Source organism: Tachyglossus aculeatus, chromosome 11 (assembly GCF_015852505.1).
Source record: "Tachyglossus aculeatus isolate mTacAcu1 chromosome 11, mTacAcu1.pri, whole genome shotgun sequence".
Classification (NCBI taxonomy): domain Eukaryota; kingdom Metazoa; phylum Chordata; class Mammalia; order Monotremata; family Tachyglossidae; genus Tachyglossus; species Tachyglossus aculeatus.
In genome coordinates, this window is record NC_052076.1 from 15,000,647 (window position 1) to 15,019,002 (window position 18,356).

General features: G+C 50.0%; 1 protein-coding gene across 2 annotated transcripts in view; it reads right to left on the minus strand.

Annotated features, from left to right (window-relative positions):
• The window catches only part of MED1 (mediator complex subunit 1), a 51,739-nt gene extending 33,583 nt beyond the window's left edge, over positions 1 to 18,156 (minus strand). Inside the window, exons 1-6 of one of the 2 annotated variants that reach the window (XM_038754028.1) lie at positions 18,126 to 18,156; positions 6,939 to 7,045; positions 4,443 to 4,521; positions 2,909 to 2,963; positions 2,052 to 2,184; positions 349 to 377 (exon numbers count right to left, since the gene is read on the minus strand). In XM_038754028.1, coding sequence (XP_038609956.1) covers positions 349 to 377; positions 2,052 to 2,184; positions 2,909 to 2,963; positions 4,443 to 4,521; positions 6,939 to 7,025 — 383 coding nt within the window. In that variant the 5' untranslated portion in view covers positions 7,026 to 7,045; positions 18,126 to 18,156. Of the gene's footprint in view, positions 1 to 348; positions 378 to 2,051; positions 2,185 to 2,908; positions 2,964 to 4,442; positions 4,522 to 6,938; positions 7,046 to 7,608; positions 7,695 to 18,125 lie in introns of those variants that run through there. The other variant, XM_038754029.1, reaches the window with a different exon arrangement.
• Positions 18,157 to 18,356: the final 200 nt, after the last annotated feature.

Genomic DNA, 18,356 nt, shown 5'->3' on the forward strand with positions numbered 1-18,356 from the left:
ACGCTCTCAGTCCCCATTTTCCAGATGAGGTAACTGAAGCCCAGAGAAGTGAAGTGACTTGCCCCAGGTCACACAGCAGACATGTGGCAGGGCGAGGATTAGAACCCAGGTCCTTCTGGCTCCCACTAAATCAGACTCCATCCTCAAGCGCGAAAACTGCAGGAAGCGAAAAGCCCGGTTCAGTCGGATTTTCCCGGCTACTTCCCGAGGCGGGAATTTTTCCCCTCATCTCCTCACCCCCAAGGGGTTGGGCGGCCAGTCCTGACCACCGGGGACTCTCTGTGTGGCAGAGCCTGCGAAACCCAAAGCAAAGGAGCAAAGCGAAAAAAAGAAATAAAACCTACTCACCTCAGCTGCTGCACCAGCTCCGGACAGCTCTGAAAGCAAACGGCATTTGCTGAAAATCAAACGGCTCAGACCTTCGATACCCCCCGAGGACCCCTGCGGCCCATTCTCTCGGTGGCACCTCTGCCATCGAAGCTTCTAGCCTGCGAGCCCGCTGTTGGGTAGGGACTGTCTCTATGTGTTGCCGACTTGTACTTCCCAAGCGCTTAGTACAGTGCTCTGCACACAGTAAGTGCTCAATAAATACGATTGATTGATTGACTGAAGCTTTGAGACTTCCCATCTCCCTCCTTTGTGCCACCTCGAAGAGAACCCTCTCCTGGCCAAGGCTGACTGGTTCCCCGTCAACCCCCGGGGCCAGGATACCTCGGCCCCTGCTTCGCCCCAGGGCAGGAAATTTTTGCTCTGTAACCCGGTGGATCAATCAATCAATCAATCAATTGTATTTATTGAGCGCTTACTGTGTGCAGAGCACTGTACTAAGCGCTTGGGAAGTACAAGTTGGCAACATAGACAGACGGTCCCTACCCAACAGTGGGCTCACAGTCTAGAAGACAAGCTCGAGGTAAATACAAGAAAACTGATTGACTGACATTGGCATAAAAGGGACGGATACCATCTCTCCATCCTCTAAAATCTGGGCAAGACAGAAACACACACACACAGACACACACACACACACACACACACACACTCTAAATCCACGTCCACACAAACACACTAGACACGCCAGGAAGGAGCGCAGCTTAGTGGGTAGGACACGAGTCTGGGAGTCTAGACTGGGAGTCTTCTAGACTGTGAGCCCACTGTTGGGTAGGGACTGTCTCTATATGTTGCCAACTTGGACTTCCCAAGCGCTTAGTACAGTCCTCTGCACACAGTAAGCACTCAATAAATACGATTGAATGAATGAATGAATGAATGAACGAACTGAGACAGGGACTGTGTCCAACCTGACTAACTTGGATCTACCCTGTGCTTAAAACAGTGCTTGGTACATAGTGGGAGCTTAACAAGTACCACAATTATTATTATTGCGAGTCACAACTAAATCCATCCATACATTCATTCCTTCAGTCGTATTTACTGAGCGCTTACTGTGTGCAGAGCACTGTACTAAGCGCTTGGGAAGTATAGGTCGGCAACATATAGAGATGGTCCCTACCCAACAGAGGGCTCACAGTCTGGAAGGGGGAGACAGACAACAAAACAACACATGTTAATAAAATTAAAAAATGTACAAATAAAATAAATTTTTAATAAATAATAAGTGATAGCGTAATAAATAATAAGTAATTAATAATAATTAATAATACTTGTTAATAAGTAATAAGAAGTAATAAATACGTACAAACATATATACAGGTGCTATGGGGAGGGAGAGGAGGGGGAGAGGAAGGAGGGGGCTCAGTGTGGGAAGGCCTCCTGGAGGAGGTGAGCTCTCAGTAGGGCCTTGAAGGGAGGAAGAGAGCTAGCTTGGCGGATGTGCGGAGGGAGGGCATTCCAGGCCAGGGGGAGGACGTGGGCCGGGGGTCGACGGCGGGACAAAAACTAGAAATACATGCAAACTAGAAACAACTAAATACACACCCACGCCCCCCTCGCCCCCAAATCCTGTTTAGTTGTAAACCCAACCCACAAAAACGCCACCTGGCAGCTCCCAGGCCTGCCCCCCGTCCCCCCCCATCACCCCAAAGGCCACGTACCACGGGATTCTCTCCATGGTGAGCCACTTTGACGTCACACAGCTGCCCGGAGGTATCCAACTGAACCTCCACGTAGAACATGTCTGACGTGATATAGCACTCCGTGCCGCTGGCACTCAGGTGAGAGCCCAGACTTGCGGGGAACAGAAGCAGACCTCAATTTCTGGAAGATCCTCACAGTAACCCCCCGCCGCGCCTGCCCGCCAAAACCGGTATTCCCTCTATTGTACAGGGATGCGGGGACCCTCCCCTCGGTCCCCGAAGAGGACCTCGGAGGGGGTGCTGTCTCAGCCGGCCCCTCCTTGTGACCTCTTTCCCCCACCATCGCCACCCAACAGGCTGCCCTGCCCACATCTCACCCGGAACGCTTGAGTCGGCATGCTGAGAAACAGGGAGTGTCACCCCAACCCCTCTAATAATAATAATAATAATGATGATAGCATTTATTAAGCGCTTACTGTGTGCAAAGCACTGTTCTAAGCGCAGGGGAGGTTACAAGGTGATCAGGTTGTACCTCAGGGGGCTCACAGTCTTAATCCCCAGTTTACAGATGAGGTAACTGAGGCCCAGAGAAGTTAAGTGACTAGCCCAAAGTCACACAGATGACAATTGGCAGGGCTGGGATCTGAACCCATGACCTCTGACTCCAAAGCCCGGGCTCTTTTCCACTGAGCCGCGCTGCTTCTCTAGACTGTAAGCTCACCGTGGGCAGCAATTTTACTGTTCTGTTGTCCCCTCCCAAGCACATAGTAAGCGCTCGGTAAATACGACTGAGCAACCCAGGCCAAGCTATAAACGCTCTGCCCCCACCGTCCATTCGGAAACCACCGGAGTCATTCAGACCGCCACGCACGTACCCATTTTGCCTCGCTATGGATTCCAGTCGGTCAGTCATGGCTGGCAAAGACGTCACTGCAAAAGAGCAAAGGCAGAGTCCCAGAGACTCACGTCAAGGCTCAGACTGCATCCCCCCAGCCCGGGGTGTCTCCCCTTCTTTCCCGGACCCCCCTATTCCGCGCCATCTGCCCTCCCCACCGTGCCCAGCCCCACCCCTAGGGTCTGCCAGGCAACCTGCCCGGTAAGATGCCAATCTCCCTGCCACCGACCGGCCGTACCGATTAGTTTTCTGACCCCGGGTGAGCTCAGTGAATTAGGAGACATCCCAGTGGAAGACCTCACCGCCTGACATTTGTTGGGTTTTGTGAATTGCCTAGGACCGGATTCGCCTGAATACGAAGCTCGCTATGGGCAGGGAATGCGTCAGCTAACTCTGTTGTATTGGGCTCTCCCAAGCGCTCACTATAGCGCTCTGCACATAGTTAAATGCTCAACAAATATCCCTGGTTGATAATCGGCTTTCTACGCGCAATAATAATAATAATGATGATGGTATTTGTTAAGCGCTTACTATGTGCAAAGCACTGTTCTAAGAGCTGGGGGATACAAGGCGATCAGGCTGTCCCACAGGGGGCTCACAGTTTTAATCCCCACTTGACAGGTGAGGTAACTGAGGCACAGAGAAGTGAAGTCACCCAGCTGACAGTTGGCGGAGCCGGGATTTGAACCCACGGCCTCCGACTCCAAAGCCCGGGCTCTTCCCACTGAGCCACGCTGCTTCTCTAAGTAGAAGCAGTTGCCGGTGCAGTCCGACGGCGAGGCCTGATTCGTCCAGAGAAGCGGCTTCCCGCCAGACTGCCCTGTGGAGGCGGCTGTTTGGCCAGTCCAATCAATCAGTTGTATTTATTGAGTGCTTACTGTGGGCAGAGCACTGTACTGAGCGTTGGGGAGAGTACATAAAACAATAAACAACAGTAAAGCAGACACATTGCCCCTGAACAAGCTTACAGTGTAGAGGGGGACTGCAGTTCAATGTCAACGCCTGATTTATCTGGATAACTTCTCCTTCCCAGACTGAGCACCCCCCCTCCCCTCCCCCTCCTCATCCCCCCTGCCTTACCTCCTTCCTCTCCCAACACCACCCAGAGAAGTGACCTGCCCAAGGTCACAGAGCAGACAAGAGCCGGGATTAAAATCCAGGACCCTCTGACTCCTGGGCCTGCCCTCTGTCCACTATGCCAAGCTGCTTCTCGGTCTCAGGACGGTGCTTGGCACAGAGTAAACTCTAAGTAACTACGATCGGTGAGCTCACTGTGGGCAGGGAATCTGTCTGTTGATTGCTACAGTGCACTCTTCCAAGGCTTCCGGTGTTTTGCGCACGGTAAGTGCTCAGTAAATACGCCCGATCGAATGACTGAACGGAAATGCGAAGGGAAATGGGTTAACCCAGCGGATTTTCCCGTTAGAAATGGGAGGAGAGACTGTCTCTTTGGTGTGAGAAGCCCAGTGGGCCGGAGGTGTTCCGGGGCTGGGGGCAGAGGGGGGCTGACGAACCTTTGAGCGCCTTCTGCAAAGTTTCCAAACAGCCGACCAAATGCTGGTGCCCTCCGGACGATATCACCATTCGCTTCTCCTGTGGGGGGGAAGGAAAAAAAGAAAAATTGTGGGACTTTTTTTTTTTGGATGGCATTTATTAAGCACTTACTATGCGCAAAGCACTGTTCTAAGCGCTGGGGAGGTTACAAGGTGATCAGGTTGTCCCACGGGGGGCTCACACTCTTCATCCCCATTTGACAGATGAGGCCCAGAGATGTGAAGTGACTTGCCCAAAGTCACACAGCTGACAGTTGGCAGAGCCGGCATTTGAACCCATGACCTCTGACTCCAAAGCCTGGGCTCTTTCCACTGAGCCATGCTGCTTCCTCACAGACTTCCTCAGGTACTTGCTAAGCTCTTACTTTGCGCCAAGCACAAGTTCTGGGGTGGATACAAGTCCCACGTCCTTCCCCTGGCCTGAAATGTCTTTCCTCCGCACATTCAGCGCTTAGAACCGTGCTTTGCACATAGTAAGCGCTTAACAAATGCCATCATTATTATTATTATTATATCCGCCAAACTAGCTCTTTTCCTCCCTTCAAAGCTCTACTGAGAGCTCACCTCCTCCAAGAGGCCTTCCCAGACTGAGCCCCCTTTCTCTTCTCCTCCTCCCCTTCCCACAGCACTTGTATATATATTTATATACAGATTTATTACTCTACTTTACTTGTACATATTTACTATTCTATTTATTTTGTCAATGATGTGCATATAACAATGCTATTTGTTCCCCTTCTTCCCCTTCCCACAGCACTTGTATATCTATTTATTTTACCTGTACATATTTACTATTCTATTTTTGTCAGTGATGTGCATATAACAATTCTATTTGTTCTGACGACTTTGACACCCGTGTACGTGCTTCGTTTTGTTCATTCATTCACTCAATCGTATTTATTGAGCGCTTACTGTGTGCAGAGCACTGCACTAAGCGCTTGGGAAGTCCAAGTTGGCAACATACAGAGACGGTCCCTACCCAACAACGGGCTCACAGTCTGGGGGGGAGACAGACAACAAAACTAAACATGTGGACAGGTGTCAGGTCATCAGAATAAATAGAAGTAAAGCTAGATGCACATCATTAACAAAATTTTGTTGTCTATAAACTAGACTATAAGCCCGTTGTTGGATAGGAACCATCTCTAGATGTTGCCGACTTGTACTTCCCAAGTGCTTAGTACAGTTCTCTGCACACAGTAAGCACTCAATAAATACGATTGAATGAATACAAGTCAAGCAGGTTGGACACAGTCCCTGTCATTCATTCATTCAATCAATCCTATTTATTGAGCGCTTACTGTATGCAGAGTACTGGACTAAGTGCTTGGAAAGTACAATTCAGCTCACCGTCTGGCTTGGGGGGAGATGAACTTCAAAACAAATAAACAGGCACCAATAGCATCAATATAAATATATAGAATTATAGGCATATATACACACCAGAACAAGTAAAACAGGAAAATACAGAGTTATAGCTATGTCAGCTGTGTGACTTTGGGCAAGTCATTTGACTTCTCTGTGCCTCAGTTACCTCATCTCTAAAATGGGGATTAAGACTGAGTCCCACGTGGGACAACCTGATCGCCTTGTATCCCCAGCGCTTAGAACAGTGCTTTACACATAGTAGGCGCTTAACAAATGCCATTATTATTATTATATACATATATACACAAGTGAGGCGGGTTGAGCAAAGGGAATGAATCGGGGCAGTGGAGGGGGGAGCTGAGGAAAAGAGAGGATTAGTCTGGGAAGCCCTCCTGGAGGAGGTGAGGCTTCAATAGGGCTTTGAAGGGGGGGGAAGTGTGACCGTCCCACCTGGGGCTTACCCTCTTAATCCCCATTTTACAGATGAGGTAACTGAGGCCCAGAGAAGCGGCTTGCCCAAGGTCACACAGCAGCCACGTGGCAGAGACGGGATTAGAACCCATGATCCCTGACTCCGAGGCCTGTGCTCTATCACCGAAGCCAGGATGCTTCTCCAGAACAGCATCATCACAGCACTTCCCAAGCGCTCAGTACAGTGCTCTGCACACAGGAAGCGCTCAATAAGTACGACTGAATGAATGAATGAATCCACATGGGGAATTCCGAACAGAAGGGAGAGTTTTGCCACCATACAGATCCCTGGTACGCCTATCCCTTACCAACCTGGGGGCCTTTCTGGCCACTGCCCCCCAAACCGACAGAACCGGAGGACGCAAAGGGACGGACGGCCGGGGAGAGGAATGGGACGGGACTATGGCAGGAAAGCCTGGCCCTCCTCCGGCTTTTGACGCTTCTCCTATCATCAGAAAAAAGCGCCTTGGTGAATTCTTGGAGACACAGTCATCTCCTGGATGTGAATTAGGGCCCCGCATCCCCCCTGCTTCTGCAGAACCCCCAACTACCCTACGGCAAGTTAGCCCAAGGCACAATCTTTCAAGGCCCCACAGGCTCCCGAGCCTCCATTCTCACCATCACTTGTCGAACCAGCTTAATGGTTTCGCTCCAAGGTCTGTTTTGGTTAAATTTGGCGTGCAGCCGTTCCAGAAGGGAGGTCATCTTGGTCAGCTTCTCGGACTCTGCAAGGCAAATTGGGGGACATCAAACAGACGCTGAGGGAAGGCCTTATTTCAGCTCGGGAGGCAACGGCATCGACGGGTTTTCTTGTGAAATCGTACAGTTACCGAGGAAGGTTACACTTTCCGACCCCCAGAATGGCCTCTGTGAAAATCGCTCTCTAGGCTCCTTCCTTCACCACCAGAAGCCCACTGACACAGAGATAAATAAGAAGCAACACAATCCCAGCCCATATTGTGGAGTCACTGCTTCGTTTCAACCGAGGGCTACTAAAAGACGGGCCAAAGGTTGGATCTAGGGAGAGGTGGGGGGGGACTTTCTGCAGGAATCTCATCCCCCTCTCATCATCATCATCAATCGTATTTACTGAGCGCTTACTGTGTGCAGAGCACTGTACTAAGCGCTTGGGAAGTACAAGTTGGCAACATATAGAGACAGTCCCTACCCAACAGTGGGCTCACAGTCTAGAAGGGGGAGACAGAGAACAAAACCAAACATACTAACAAAATAAAATAAATAGAATAGATATGTACAAGTAAAATAGAGTAATAAATATGTACAAAACATATATTTATGTCCCAGTCCGAGGCCGGGCAGCCTAGGGGTTCACAGCCGCCCCAGTCGGAGAAGCGTTCTTCAAAATCCGGAATCTGGGATGTTCAGTAGCCCTTTTCTCGGGTTTAACGTGAATTCAGGCTGCCCTGAACAGGTGGTTCGGAATCCGAGATAATAATAATAATAATAGCATTTATTAAGCGCTTACTATGTGCAAAGCACCGTTCTGAGCGCTGGGGAGGTTACAAGATGATCAGGTTGTCCCCCGGGGGGCTCACAGTCTCAATCCCCATTTTACAGATGAGGTAACTGAGGCACAGAGAAGTGACTGGCCCAAAGTCACACAGCTGACAACTGGCAGAGCTGGGATTTGAACCCATGACCCCTGACTCCAAAGCCCGGGCTCTGAGATCCCTTCGGAGGAGACCCGGGCTCTCCCAAGCGCTCACTACAGTGGTCTTGCACACACTAAGCACTCAATCAAGATTGTACTTACTGAGCGCTTACTGTATTTAATCAAATACGATTATGTAGAGAGGGGAGGCACCGCAAAAAGGTGGGGGATGGAGCCAGCGCCTCGGGGTGGGGAGGGGAATACAGTTCCCTCACTTCTACTCAATCGGTGGTACTTATTGTGCACTCTTTGTACAGAGCACTGTACTAAGCACTTGGCAGAGTGCCATACAGTTGGCAGAAACGATCCCTACCCCCAAGGCGCTCGGAATCAAGTGGTTCCAATCAATCACCTTGTTTCCTCCCCAGCGCTTAGAACAGTCCTTGGCACATTCATTCATTCATTCAATCGTATTTATTGAGCGCTTCCTGTGTGCAGAGCACTGTACTAAGCGCTTGGGAAGTCCAAGTTGGATATACGAGATCGACGTACAGTGAGGAGGTTGGCATTAGAAGCAGAGAAGCAGCGTGGCTCAGTGGAAAGAGTCCGAGGTCACGGGTTCTAATTCCGGCTCTGCCACCTATTAAGCGAACAAATGCCATCTCACCTCCTCCAGGAGGCCTTCCCATCATCATCATCAATCGTATTTATTGAGCGCTATGTGCAGAGCACTGTACTAAGCGCTTGGGAAGTCCAAATTGGCAACATATAGAGACAGTCGCTACCCAACAGTGGGCTCACAGTCTAAAAGGGGGAGGCAGAGAACAAAACCAAACAGACTAACAAAATAAAATAAATAGATCTTACAATCACAATCTTAATCCCCATTTTCCCGATGAGGTAACTGAGGCCCACAGAAGTGAACTTGCTGCCCAAAGTCACCCAGTACACCAGTGGCAGGGCCGGGATTAGAACCCACGACCTCTGCCTCCCAAGCCCGGGCTCCTTCCACCGAGCTACGCTGCTTCCCACATGGTGGGCGCTTAACAAATGCCATTATTATTATTATTATTATTGTTATTATTATTATTGTTATTATTATTAATTACCCCTCCCCCACCCCGGATAAAGTACGGGCCCCGTCCCCTTTTTCCTCTCCCCGTCCCCACACCACCTGTATAGATGTTTGTACATATTTATCACTCTATTTATTTTACTTGTACATATTTACTATTCCACTTTTTTTAATATGTTTTGTTCTGTTGTCTGTCTCCCCCTTCTAGACTGCGAGCCCGCTGTTGGGTAGGGACTGTCTCTAGGTGTTGCCAACTTGGACTTCCCAAGCGCTTAGTACAGTGCTCTGCACACAGTAAGCGCTCAATAAATACGATTGAATGAACGAATCAAAGGTATTTATTGAGCACTATGTGCCGAGCACTGGACTAAGTGCTTGGGAGACTGCAACGCAAAAGAATCGGCAGACACGTTCCCTGCCCATAACAAGCTTATAGTCGGGAAGCAGCACGGCCCAGTGGCAAGATCCCGGGCTTGGGAGTCGGAGGTCGTGGGTTCTAATCCCGGCTCTGTTACTTGTCTGCTGCCCTGGGCAGCTCACTTCACTTCTCTGGGCCTCAGTGACCTCATCTGAAAAATGGGGACTAAGAGTGTGAGCCAGCTCGCTGTGGGCAGGGACTGTCCCTCTTTATTGACGTATTGTACTTTCCCAAGCGCTTAGTACAGTGTTCTGCACACAGTAAATACTCAATAAACGTGACAATGAATGAATGTGGGACAGGGACTGTGTCCAACCTGATTAGGATGTGTTTAGGTACTTCCCAAGCGCTTAGTACAGTGCTCTGCACATAGTAAGCGCTCAATAAATACGATTGATTGATTTAGGTTCTTAGAACAGTGCTTGGCACATAGTAAGTGTTTAAGAAATACAATTATTATTATCTAGCCTATTCAAACCACCTGGGTTAAGACAGATCATTCGGCGGCATTTACTGAGTGCTCTGTACAGTGCTTAGCACATAGTAAATGCTTAACAAATGCCATAATTATTATTCACTCAATTGTATTTATTTAGCACTTATTTGTGCAGAGCACTGTACTAAGCACTTGGGAAAGCACAATTACGGCAATAAAGAGAGACAATCTCTGCCCACAGCTGGAGATGGACGTCAGTAATAATTGTGGTTTTTGTTAAGCGCTAAATACCAGGCTCTGTACTAAGCACTGGGATGGATACAAACAAATCGGGCTGGATACAGTCCCTTGTCCCCCGTGGGGCTCACAGTCGCAATCCCCATTTTACAGAGGAGGTAACTGAGGTCCAGAGAAGTGAAGTGCTACACCCAAGGTCACACAGCAGACAAATGTACTTGGAGAAGCAGTGGATAGCGCACAGGCTTGGGACTGAGAAGGTCATGGGTTCAAATCCAAGCTCCGTCTCTTGTCTGCTGAGTGACCGTGGGTGTCACTTCACTTCTCTGGGCCTCAGTTACCCCATAAATAAAATGGGGATGAGGACTGTGAGCCCCACGTGGGACAACCTGATGGCCTTAGTATCTCCTCCAGTGCTGAGACCAGTGCTTGGCACATAGTAAGCGCTTAAGAAATACGAGAAGCAGCCTGGCTTTAGTGGAAAGAGCCCAGACTTGAGAGGCAGAGGTTGTGGGTTCTAATCCCAGCTCTGCCAGTTTTCGGCTGTGTGACGTTGGGCGAGTCCCTTCACTGGGCCTCAGTGTCCTCATCTGTCAAATGGGGATGAAGCCTGTGAGCCCTACGTGGGACAACCTGATTACCCTGTATCTCCCCCAGCGCTTAGAACATGCTTGGCACCTAGTAAGCACTTAACAAATACCATTATTATTATTATTATTATTATTATTGTTATCGAGTGTGGTGGAAAATGATGGTCCCCTGGAGCCACGCCCCATGTTGGAGTTAAGAGAAGCAGCGTGTCTCAGTGGAAAGACCCCTGGCTTGGGAGTCAGAGGCTGTGGGTTCTAATCCCGGCTCCGCCACTTGTCAGCTGTATGACTTTGGGCAAGTCTCTTCACTTCCCTGTGCCTCAGTTCCCTCATCTGTCAAATGGGGATAAAGCCTGTGAGCCCCACGTGAGACAACCTGATGACCTTGTATCCCCCCAGCGCTTAGAACAGTGCTTTGCACATAGTAAGCACTTAATAAATGCCATTATTATTATTATTATTATTAGAAACAGTGCTTGGCACATAGTAAGCACTTAAACAAATACCAACACCATTATTATTATTACCTAATCTGTAAAATGGGGATAAAGCCTGTGAGCCCCTTGTGGGACAACCTGATTACTTTGTATCTCCCCCAGCGCTGAGAACAGTGCTTGGCACTTAGTAAGCCCTTAACAAATAACATCATCACTACTATTATTACCTCATCAGTAAAATGGGGATGAAGCCTGTGAGCCCCAGGTGGGACAACCTGATCACCCTGTATCTCCCCCAGCGCTTAGAACAGTGCTTTGCACACAGTAAGTGCTTAACAAAAGCCATCATTATTATTATTGACTTTTCTGGGCCTCAGTTCCCTCATCTGTAAATGGTGATAAAGACTGTGAGTCCCATGTGGGACATCCTGATCACCTTGTAACCTCCCCAGCGCTTAGAACATAGTAAGTGCTTAGCAAATACCATCATCATCATTATTATTACCTCATCTGTAAAATGGGGAAGACTGTGAGCCCCAGGTGGGACAACCTGATCACCTTCTATCTCCCCCAGCGCTTAGAACAGTGCTTTGCACATAGTAAGCACTTAACAAAAGCCATCATTATTGACTTTCCTGGGCCTCAGTTCCCTCATCTGTAAATGGGGATAAAGGCTGTGAGCCCCATGTGGGACAACCTGATCACCGTATATCCCCCCCCCCAGTGCTTAGAACAGTGCTTGGCACATAGTAAGCGCTTACCAAATACCATCATCATCATTATTATTATTACCTCATCTGTAAAATGGGGATGAAGACCGTGAGCCTCACGTGGGACAACCTGGTCACCTTGTATCTCCCCCAGCGCTGAGAACAGTGCTTGACACATAGTAAGCGCTTCCCAAATACCATCTTCATTATTACTATTACCTCATCTGTAAAATGGGGATGAAGACTGTGAGCCCCAGGTGGGACAACCTGATCACCTTGTATCTCCCCCAGCGCTGAGAACAGAGCTTTGCACATAGTAAGTGCTTAACAAAAGCCACCATTATTATTATTGACTTTTCTGGGCCTCAGTTCCCTCATTCATTCAATTGTATTCACTGAGCGCTTCCTGTGTGCGGAGCACTGTACTAAGCTTTTGGGAACTACAAGTTGCCAACATATAGAGATAGCCCCTACCCAACAGTGGGCTCACAGTCTAGATGTGGGCTCAAACGGGCACAACCTGATGACCTTGTAACCTCCCCAGCGCTTAGAACAGTGCTTTGCATGTAGTAAGTGCTTCATAAATGCCATTAAAAAAGACAAATGTCATTTGTCATTAGGGAAGCAGCGTGGCTCAGTGGAAAGAACACAGGCTTTGGAGTCAGAGGTTATGGGTTTGAATCCCGGCTCCGCCACTTGTCAGCTGTGTGACTTTGGGCACTTAACTTCTCTGAGCCTCAGTTCCCTCATCTGTAAAACGGGGATTAAGACTGTGAGCCCCCCGTGGGACAACCTCATCACATTGTAAGCTCCCCAGCACTTAGAACAGTGTTTTGCACATAGTAAGCGCTTAATAAATGCTTTCATTATTATTATTAGCCTCCCTCCCTGCCAGTTCCTTCCCCGCCGGCCAGGCCCCAAACTGTCCTTCAGCTTCGCCTTCATCGCTTCACTTCTCTGGGCCTCAGTTCCCTCATCTGTAAAATGGGGATGAAGATGGTGAGCCCCCCGTGGGACCACCTGATGACCTTGTATCCCCTCCAGCGCTTAGAACATTTGCACATAGTAAGCACTTAGTAAATGCTATCATTATTATTATTATTAGCATTCCTCCCGGCCAGTCAGGCCCCAAACTGCCCTTCGGCTTCCCCCTTAACTTCTCTGGGCCTCAGTTCCCTCATCTGTAAAATGGGGATTAAGACGGTGAGCCCCCTGTGGGACAACTGATCACCTTGCATTCCCCCCAGGACTTATAACAGTGCTTTGCACATAGTAAGCACTTAATAAATGCTATTATTATGATTATTATTAGCCTCTCTCCCTGCCAGTCCCTTCCCCGCCGGCCAGGCCCCAAACTGCCCTTCGGCTTCGCCTTCATCACTTCACTTCTCTGGGCCTCAGTTCCCTCATCTGTAAAACAGGGATTAAGACTGTGAGCCCCCCGTGGGACAACCTGATCGCCTTGTAACCTCCCCACCGCTTAGAACAGTGCTTTGCACATAGTCAGCACTTAATAAATGCCATCATCATTATTATTATTATTATCCTTCCTCCCAGCCAGTCAGGCCCCAAACTGCCCTTCGGCTCCCCCCTGGGCCTTCATCGCTTCACTTCTCTGGGCCTCAATTCCCTCATCTGTAAAATGGACTGTGAGCCCCCTGTGGGACAACCTGATCACCTTGTAAGCTCCCCAGCACTTAGAACAGTGCTTTGCACATAGTAAGCGCTTAATAAATGCTATCATTACTATTATTATTATTAGCCTCCCTCCCTGCCAGTCTCTTCCCCGCCGGCCAGGCCCCAAACTGCCCTTCGGCTTCGCCTTCATCGCTTCACTTCTCTGGGCCTCAGTTCCCTCATCTGTAAAATGGGGATTAAGACTGTGAGCCCACCTAATTGCCTTGTAAGCTCCCCAGCGCTTAGAACAGTGCTTTGCACATTGTAAGCGCTTAATAAATGCTATTATTATTATTAGCCTTCCTCCCAACTAGTCAGGCCCCAAACTGTTCTTTGGCTTCCCCCTTGGCCTTCATCACTTCACTTCTCTGGGCCTCATTTCCCTCATCTGTAAAATGGACTGTGAGCCCCCCGTGGGTCAACCTAATCACCTTGTAAGCTCCCCAGCGCTTACAACAGTGCTTTGCACATAGTAAGCCCTTAATAAATGCTGTCATTAGCATTATTATTATTAGCCTCCCTCCCTGCCAGTCCCTTCCCCGCCGGCCAGGCCCCAAACTGCCCTTCGGCTTCGCCTTCATCGCTTCACTTCTCTCGGCCTCAGTTCCCTCATCTGTAAAATGGGGATGAAGACTGTGAGCCCCCCGTGGGACAACCTGATCACCTTGTAACCTCCCCAGCGCTTAGAACAGTGCTTTGCACATAGTCAGCGCTTAATAAATGCTATCATTATTATTATTATCAGCCTTCCTCCCAGGGCCAGTCAAGCCCAAACTGCCCTTCGGCTTCCCCCTGGGCCTTCATCGCTTAACTTCTCTGGGCCTCAATTCCCTCATCTGTAAAATGGGCTGTGAGCCCCCCGTGGGACAACCTGATCACCTTGTAAACTCCCCAGCACTTAGAACAGTGCTTTCCACATAGTAAGTGCTTAATAAATGCTATCATCATTATTATTATTAGCCTTCCTTCCAGCCAGTCAGGCCCCAAACTGCCCTTCGGCTTCGCCCTGGGCCTTCATCGCTTAACTTCTCTGGGCCTCAATTCCCTCATCTGTAAAACGGACTGTGAGCCCCACCGTGGGTCAACCTAATCACCCTGTAAGCTCCCCAGCGCTTAGAACAGTGCTTTGCACATAGGAAGTGCTTAATAAATGCTACCATTACCATTATTATTATTAGCCTCCCTCCCTGCCAGTTCCTTCCCCGCCGGCCAAGCCCCAAACTGCCCTTCGGCTTCGCCTTCATCGCTTCACTTCTCTGGGCCTCAGTTCCCTCATCTGTAAAATGGAGATTAAGACTGTGAGCCCACCTAATTGCCTTGTAAGCTCCCCAGCGCTTAGAACAGTGCTTTGCACATAGTAAGCGCTTAATAAATGCTATCATTATTATTATTATTAGCCTTCCTCCCAACCAGTCAGGCCCCAAACTGTTCTTTGGCTTCCCCCTCGGCCTTCATCGCTTCACTTCTCTGGGCCTCAGTTCCCTCATCTGTAAAACGGGGATTAAGACTGTGAGCCCCCCGTGGGACAACCTAATCGCCCTGGAAGGTCCCCAGCGCTTAGAACAGTGCTTTGCACATAGTAAACGCTTAATAAATACTATCATTATTATTATTATCAGCCTTCCTCCCAGCCAGTCAGGCCCCAAACTGCCCTTCGGCTTCCCCCTGGGCCTTCATCGCTTCACTTCTCTGGGCCTCAATTCCCTCATCTGTAAAATGGACTGTGAGCCCCCCGTGGGTCAACCTGATCACCTTGTAAGCTCCCCAGCGCTTACAACAGTGCTTTGCACATAGTAAGCGCTTAATAAATGCTGTCATTAGCATTATTATTATTAGCCTTCCTCCCTGCCAGTCCCTTCCCCGCCGGCCAGGCCCCAAACTGCCCTTCGGCTTTGCCTTCATCGCTTCACTTCTCTGGGCCTCAGTTCCCTCATCTGTAAAATGGGGATTAAGACTGTGAGCCCCCCGTGGGACAACCTAATCGCCTTGTAAGCTCCCCAGCGCTTAGAACAGTGCTTTGCACATAGTCAGCGCTTAATAGATGCTACCATTATTATTACTATCAGCCTTCCTCCCAGGGCCAGTCAAGCCCAAACTGCCCTTCGGCTTCCCCCTGGGCCTTCATCGCTTCACTTCTCTGGGCCACAATTCCCTCACCTGTAAAATGGACTGTGAACCCCCGTGGGTCAACCTAATCACCCTGTAAGCTCCCCAGCGCTTACAACAGTGCTTTGCACATAGTAAGCGCTTAATAAATGCTATCATTACTATTATTATTATTAGCCTCCCTCCCGGCCAGTCCCTTCCCCGCCGGCCAGGCCCCAAACTGCCCTTCGGCTTCGCCTTCATCGCTTCACTTCTCTGGGCCTCAGTTCCCTCATCTGTAAAATGGGAATGAAGACTGTGAGCCCCCCGTGGGACAACCTGATCACCTTGTAACCCCCCCAGCGCTTAGAAAAGTGCTTTGCACATAGTAAGCGCTTAATAAATGCTATTATTATTATTATGATTATTATTATTAGCCTCCCTCCCTGCCAGCCCCTTCCCCGCCGGCCAGGCCCCAAACTGCCCTTCGGCTTCGCCTTCATCGCTTCACTTCTCCGGGCCTCAGTTCCCTCATCTGTAAAATGGGGGTGAAGACTGTGCGCGCCACGTGGGACCACCTCATCACCTTGTATCCCCCCAGCGCTTAGAACAATGCTTTGCACATAGTAAGCGCTTAATAAATGCTATTATTATTATTATGATTATTATTATTAGCCTCCCTCCCTGCCAGCCCCTTCCCCGCCGGCCAGGCCCCAAAGTGCCCTTCGGCTTCGCCTTCATCGCTTCACTTCTCTGGGCCTCAGTGACCTCATCTGTAAAATGGGGGTGAAGACTGTGCGCGCCACGTGGGACCACCTCATCACCTTGTATCCCCCCAGCGCTTAGAAAAGTGCTTTGCAAATAGTAAGCGCTTAATAAATGCTATTATTATTATTATGATTATTATTATTAGCCTCCCTCCCTGCCAGCCCCTTCCCCGCCGGCCAGGCCCCAAACTGCCCTTCGGCTTCGCCTTCATCGCTTCACTTCTCCGGGCCTCAGTTCCCTCATCTGTAAAATGGGGGTGAAGACTGTGCGCGCCACGTGGGACCACCTCATCACCTTGTATCCCCCCAGCGCTTAGAACAGTGCTTTGCACATAGTAAGCGCTTAATAAATGCTATCATTATTATTATGATGATTATTATTAGCCTCCCTCCCTGCTAGTCCCTTCCCCGCCGGACAGGCCGCAAACTGCCCTTCGGCCTCGCCTTCATCGCTTCACTTCTCTGGGCCTCAGTCCCCTCATCTGTAAAACGGGGATGAAGACGGTGAGCCCCCCGTGGGACAACCTGATCACCTTGTAACCTCCCCAGCGCTTAGAACAGTGCTTTGCACATAGTAAGCGCTTAATAAAATGCTATCATTATTATTATTATCAGCCTTCCTCCCAGCCAGTCAGGCCCCAAACTGCCCTTTGGCTTCCCCCTGGGCCTTCACCGCTTCACTTCTCTAGGCCTTAATTCCCTCACCTGTAAAATGGACTTGTGAGCCCCCCGTGGGACAACCTGATCACCTTGTAAGCTCCCCAGCACTTAGAACAGTGCTTTGCACATAGTAATCGCTTAATAAATGCTATCATTACTATTATTATTATTAGCCTCCGTCCCTGCCAGTCCCTTCCCCGCCGGCCAGGCCCCAAACTGCCCTTCGGCCTCGCCTTCATCGCTTCACTTCTCTGGGCCTCAGTTCCCTCATCTGTAAAACGGGGATTAAGACTGTGAGCCCCCCGTGGGACAACCTGATCACCTTGTAACCTCCCCAGCGCTTAGAACAGTGCTTTGCACATAGTCAGCGCTTAATAAATGCTATCATCATTATTATTATTATCAGCCTTCCTCCCAGCCAGTCAGGCCCCAAACTGCCCTTCGGCTTCCCCCTGGGCCTTCATCGCTTAACTTCTCTAGGCCTCAATTCCCTCACCTGTAAAATGGACTGTGAGCCCCCCGTGGGTCAACCTGATCACCTTGTAAGCTCCCCAGCGCTTAGAACAGTGCTTTGCACATAGGAAATGCTTAATAAATGCTACCATTACCATTATTATTATTAGCCTCCCTCCCTGCCAGTCTCTTCCCCGCTGGCCAGGCCCCAAACTGCCCTTCGGCTTCGCCTTCATCGCTTCACTTCTCTGGGCCTCAGTTCCCTCATCTGTAAAATGGGGATGAAGACGGTGAGCCCCCCGTGGGACAACCTGATCACCTTGTAACCTCCCCAGCGCTTAGAACAGTGCTTCGCACATAATAAGCGCTTAATAAATGCTATCATTATTATTATGATTATTATTATTAGCCTCCGTCCCTGCCAGTCCCTTCCCCGCCGGCCAGGCCGCAAACTGCCCTTCGGCTTCGCCTTCATCGCTTCACTTCTCTGGGCCTCAGTCCCCTCATCTGTAAAACGGGGGTGAAGACGACGAGCCCCCCGTGGGCCCACCTCATCACCTTGTATCCCCCCCAGCGCTTAGAACAGTGCTTTGCACATAGTAAGCGCTTAACAAAGATCATCATCATCCTCGCGGGCGCCTCACGCACCGCCGGCCGCCGCTGAGGGGGCCCCTGAGGAGGCCGCTCCCGCCGCCATCTTCCCCGGCGGAGCGCCGCAAATACCGCGAGAGCGACCGCCTTCCCCCAGGGAAGGCCGGCGGCAGGCCGCCCAAATCTCGCGAGATGTCTTCTGCCCCCCCCCCCCCTTTTTTCCCATAGCCCCTTGCGCGCCTGGCCATGTGTTTTCTGCTCGCGTCACTGTGCCGTCGGCCGGACCCA